Source organism: Coregonus lavaretus (genome assembly GCF_964263955.1).
Source record: "Coregonus lavaretus genome assembly, contig: HAP1_SCAFFOLD_3203, whole genome shotgun sequence".
In the NCBI taxonomy this organism is placed as follows: Eukaryota; Metazoa; Chordata; class Actinopteri; order Salmoniformes; family Salmonidae; genus Coregonus; species Coregonus lavaretus.
The window spans coordinates 2,275-7,976 of NW_028162373.1; the positions used below are offsets into that span (position 1 = coordinate 2,275).

A 5,702-nucleotide genomic window follows, 5' to 3' on the forward strand; every position below is an offset into this window, starting at 1 on the left:
TACCCTCAAATAAAAAGTGACATTCTGTACTGTTGCCTAATATGAAACAATTTCAAATCCAAAATTATGGAGCATAGCACCAAATGTAAAACTGTAAGCTTCACTGTCCAAACACATATGGTGTGGACTATGTGTGCCTGGTCAACACATGTGGATCTGGTGAACAGTTATCACTTGTTGACCAACTACAGGAATACTGACCTCAGAGTCTCCAGTTTACAGTGGGGATTCCCCAGTCCAGCAGAGAGCAGCTTCACTCCTGAATCCTTCAGGTCATTGTTACTCAGATCCAGCTCTCTCAGGTGTGAGAGGTTTGACTTCAGAGCTGAGACCAGAGAAGCACAGCCTTCCTCTGTGACTAGACAGCGTGACAGCCTGCAAAGAGTCAAATCATATTAAAACCACACTGCTATTCTTTGGTGGTGAAAATAGTGGCAATATATTTTTTCAACATATTCAGATATATCAGTGTCCTGAAACCTGACATATCTATTCATAAATTAATGTATCATTATTTGAAATTATCAAATTATTGCTTGTAGATGGAAAAATGTATTGTCCAAATATTTGAGTAGACTGACCAGACCATTTTAAAAAGCAGTATCAGTCAAAAGACAGACAGTGAGGTATCAGATTTAGATTTACTTTATGTATCTAGTCCCCCATTTGAAGAAGTCAAAAGTATTCTGACCAATTCACTTATAGTGTATTAAAGTAGTCAAAAGTTTAGTATTTGGTCCCAAATTCGTTGGTTGTATTTGCAGTTTGTTTTGGTTGTGTTTTGGGTTATGTTTTGCCCGATAGTAACTGAATGGTGGATGATGACTGGAGTAATTTTCTGTCTAAGTGAGTAGATAACATGTTTCTAAACACTACTAAATTAATCCTGATGATGCCATGATTAAGAAAGATCATGAATGAATCATGAATAATAATGAGTGAGAGAGTTACAGAGGCTACAACAAAACATGCTAACCTCTCACCATTACCAATAACACAGGGGGTATGATCCTTGTTCCTCTGTAACTTTCTCATTCATCATCATTCACGATTCATTCATGATTATTCATAATCATAGTAGCATCCACATGAATGTAGAAGTGTTCAGAAACATCTTCTATTCTTACTGACAATACAAGTGAAGTGACTCCAAAATGACAGGACATTATTCACCATTCAGTTTCTATTAGGAAAAACATCATCCAAAACACAACCAAGACAAACTGCAAATGCATTCAACAAGTTTGTAGAAACACAAGCTTGATGTAATCACTGCAGGTAAGGAATATGGGACCAAATACTAAACTTTGGACTAAATTAATTTGTCCAAATACTTATTACTTTTTCAAATGGGAGAACTAGATACATTAAATGCTTTCATTTCTAAACAGTAAAACAGGTATGTATGAATACCCTCAAATAAAAGGTGACATTCTGTACTGTCGCCTAATATGAAACATTATATCTCAAATCCAAAATGCTGGAGCATAGCACCAAATGTAAAACTGTAAGCTTCACTGTCCAAACACATACGGTGTGGACTATGTGTGCCTGGTAAACACATGTGGATCTGGTGAACAGTTATCACTTGTTGACCAACTACAGGAATACTGACCTCAGAGTCTCCAGTTTACAGTGGGGATTGCCCAGTCCAGCAGAGACCAGCTTCACTCCTGAATCCTTCAGGTCATTGTTACTCAGGTCCAGCTCTCTCAGGTGTGAGGGGTTTGAACTGAGCACTGAGGCCAACACTTCACAGGATGTGTCTGTGAGTTTACAGCCAGTGAGTCTGTCAACAGAGTAAATACCATGAGGGACAGGTTGGATTAAAATGTTACATTTAGCTTCCCTGCTTACACTGTTACCCCTGCACTAATAATGTGAACACTGTGTATAGATGTCTCAATGCTACAACTTTTCTGATCCGTTTGTATTACAGTTTGTTTAAGAGTTTTCAGCTGATAGAAAGTTTAGTCAGCCAATGAAAATATTGTTGTTCTTACATACAGTAAAGTTTGGTCTGAGGGATAGTCACATGAGTACTTACAGAGCCCGTCAGCCAATAAAAATGCTGCTGTAACTACAATGTATTTTGATGTGGGATATTTCCATGAATACTTACAGAGCTTTCCTGCAGCCTCTCACAGCTGGGAGCAGTCTCCTACGACCCTCCTCTGATGTCTTGTATACCTTCGGGTCAAACACATCCAGAACCTCCTCTGATATCTGTAGCATGTAGGCCAGTGCTGAACACTGAGAAAGTGTGAGTTTTTTTGATCTCTTCTCTGACCTCAAGTACGCTTGGATTTCCTCCTGTACTGAATGGTCTTTCATCTCTATCAGACAGTGGAAGAGATTGATGCACCTCTCAGGGGAGATGTTCTTCCTCTGCATCACCTTCAGGGAACGGATTGTTTTCTGGACGCTGTCTGGACTGCTTTCTGTCTGTGTCACCAGACCTCGTAGGAGTTTCTGATTGGACTCCAGTGACATGCCATGAAGGAAGCGGACAAAGAGGTCCAGGTATCCGTTCTTGCTCTCCAAGGCTTTATCCACGGTACTCTTCAGCAGCTCATGCAAGGTTAGCTCTTCAGATGCAGCTCTAGACTTTCCCTTGAGGAAGGGCTTCAGTGCATCCATGTTCTTGGTTGTGTAACAATGGTACATGTAGACAGCTGAGAGAAACTCCTGAATGCTCAGATGAACAAAGCAGTACACCACTCTCTGAAATAACACAGACTCTTCTTTAAAGATTTGTGTGCACACTCCTGAGTACACTGAGGCTTCTTTGACATCAATGCCACACTCTTTCAGGTCTTCTTCATAGAACATGAGATTACCCTTCTCCAGATTTTCAAACGCCAGCTTCCCCAGCTTCAGAAGAATTTCCTTATCTGACTCCATGAGCTCCTGTTGATCCATCTCATCTCTTCCATGATATTTCTGGTTCTTCAGGCTGGTCTGAATGAGCAGGAAGTGTATTGACATCTCAGTCAGAGTCGTGGGCATCTCTCTCCTCTTGTCTGTACTCAACATGTGCTCAAGGACTATTGCAGAAATCCAACAGAACACTGGCATGTGGCACATGATGTGGAGGCTCCTTGATGTCTTTATGTGTGAGATGATTCTGCTGGCCAGGTCCTCATCACTGAATCTCTTCCTGAAGTACTCCTCCTTCTGTGGGTCATTGAACCCTCGTACCTCTGTCACCTGGTCAACACACTTAGGGGGGATCTGATTGGTTGCTGCTGGTCGGGAGGTTATCCATAGGAGAGTAGAGGGAAGCAGATTCCCCTTGAAGAGGTTTGTCAGCAGAACATCGACAGACGATGTCTGGGTGACATCAGACACCTTTTCATTGTGCTGGAAATCCAATGGAAGTCTGCTTTCATCCAAACCATCAAAGATGAACATAGCTTTACAGGCAGTGAGTTTCTTTGCATTGCCTATGTCTAGTTCTGTGTGGAAGCCATTTAAAAGTCTGAGAAGACTGTACTGGAGATCTTTAATCAAGTTCAGCTCCCGGAAAGGAAGCACAAATATGATATCCACATCTTGGTTCGCCTTCCCTTCAGCCCAGTCTAGGATGAACTTCTGCACAGAGACTGTTTTTCCGATGCCAGCGATGCCCTTCGTCAGCACAGTTCTGATGCTTCTCTCTTGGCCTGGTAAGGGTTTAAATATGTCATTGCAGTGGATTGCTGTGTCATGTGAGGTTGGTGTCCTGGATGCTGTCTCTAGCTGCCACACCTCATGTTCATTGTTAACCCCTTCACTCTCTCCTTCTGTGATGTAGAGCTCTGTGTAAATCCTGTTGAGGGGAGTTTGGTTCCCTGCTATTTCCATGCCTTCTATCACACATTCATACCTCCTTTTCAGACTGTCTTTATGGTTTACTATAGCTCTCTGCAGGCTGTCATCCACTACAAGGGAAGAAGAACAATGATGTGTATCAGAAACATTCATTGACAGGATGAAAAGTGGGCCTTCCACAACTACAGTAACTTCTATTATCTCATAATATTGTAGTTAACTACTGTAAATCATATTAAGGTCTTGACTTGGCCCACATGTGCAAGTGGTCTTACTGTTTTCAGAGCCTCTTGTTTTATTGGGTTGACTCAGCTGCTGTAGTACAGGCCGTGTTCTGGATCTCTTTCTACACTGAGGACAGTCATAGTCTCCTGAAGGAGCAGGTTTCTCCCAGTATCTGGTGATGCACTGTCTGCAGAACCTGTGTCCACAGGTGGTAGAGACTGGATCCCTCAGCACCTGCTGACACACTGCACACCTGGATTGATCCTTTAACAGAGTAGACCTTCCACTACAGAGGTAAAGGAGAGAGAGAGAGATTGTAGATGTTAATACTGATCCTCTGGCAGAGTAGACCTTCCACTACAGAGATAAAGGAGAGAGAGATTGTAGATGTTAATACTGATCCTCTAACAGAGTAGACCTTCCACTACAGAGATAAAGGAGAGAGAGATTGTAGATGTTAATACTGATCCTCTAACAGAGTAGACCATCCACTACAGAGATAAAGGAGAGAGAGATTGTAGATGTTAATACTGATCCTCTAACAGAGTAGACCTTCCACTATAGAGATAAAGGAGAGAGAGATTGTAGATGTTAATACTGATCCTCTAACAGAGTAGACCTTCCACTACAGAGATAAAAGAAGGTGCAGTAATCGCTCTAATAAACTGTTAAAACAAACTACACATTACAAAACATATCTATATGACATCTTGAATATTCTCCTCTTCACTAGTAATATTATTCTGACTAGTGACGGACCTTGGGTCAAAGGTAATTGATCCATCACAACTGGAATTGACAGGACGATTCATGGAGGAGTCACTGTTCATAGACAGACAGCTGGGAACAGAATACTCTGCCCTCAGTGGTAGTAGCCTCTGGAATGAATAACATGTCCACAGAGGTATTACTAAACTATCTTACATTTACATTTTAGTCATTTAGCAGACGCTCTTATCCAGAGCGACTTACAGTTAGTGAATACATAATTTTTTGTAAATATCTATATATATATTTTTTTTATACTGGCCCCCCGTGGGAAGCGAACCCACAACCCTGGCGGCCATGCTCTATCAACTGAGCTACATCCTTGCCGGCCATTCCCTCCCCTACCCTGGACGACGCTGGGCCAATTGTGCGCCACCCATGAGTCTCCCGGTCGCGGCCGGCTGCGACAGAGCCTGCCATTACCAGCTGTTGTCTTAGCTCTCTCGAATAACACCTGTGATTGTGTTATGCCTCTCTCCTATGTCAATATGCCTTGCTTATTGCTGTTTCGGTTATTTCTTATTGTACTATTTCACTGTAGATCCCCCAGCCCAGCTCAACCTGCCTTGGACAGCTCCTTTGTCCCACCCCCCATACATATAGACCGGCTCAATCGGTGCCTCCAGTGATGCTATCTCTTTCATTGTTACCCAACGCTTAGGTTTACCTCCACTGTACTCATATCCTTCCATATCCTTGTCTGTACATAATGCCCTGAATATATTCTACAACGCCCGGAAATCTGCCCCTTTTCTCTGTACCCAACGTACTAGAAGACCAGTTCTTAAAGCCTTTAGCCGTATCCTTATTCTATTCCTCCTCTGTTCCTCTGGTGATGTAGAGGCTAACCCAGGCCCTGTAGCCCTCAGTATCACTCCTACCCCCCAGGCACTATC

General features: G+C 42.5%; 1 protein-coding gene across 1 annotated transcript; it reads right to left on the reverse strand.

The window, feature by feature from the left end:
* Positions 1–201: 201 nt before the first annotated feature.
* Positions 202–4,850, reverse strand: LOC311119320 (NLR family CARD domain-containing protein 3-like; the record flags this gene model as incomplete). Its single annotated transcript, XM_084194040.1, has 5 exons — positions 202–375; positions 1,616–1,789; positions 2,123–3,923; positions 4,089–4,324; positions 4,798–4,850. Coding segments are annotated over 5 exons (2,438 nt in total), but the record flags the coding sequence as incomplete, so codon positions are not given.
* Positions 4,851–5,702: the final 852 nt, after the last annotated feature.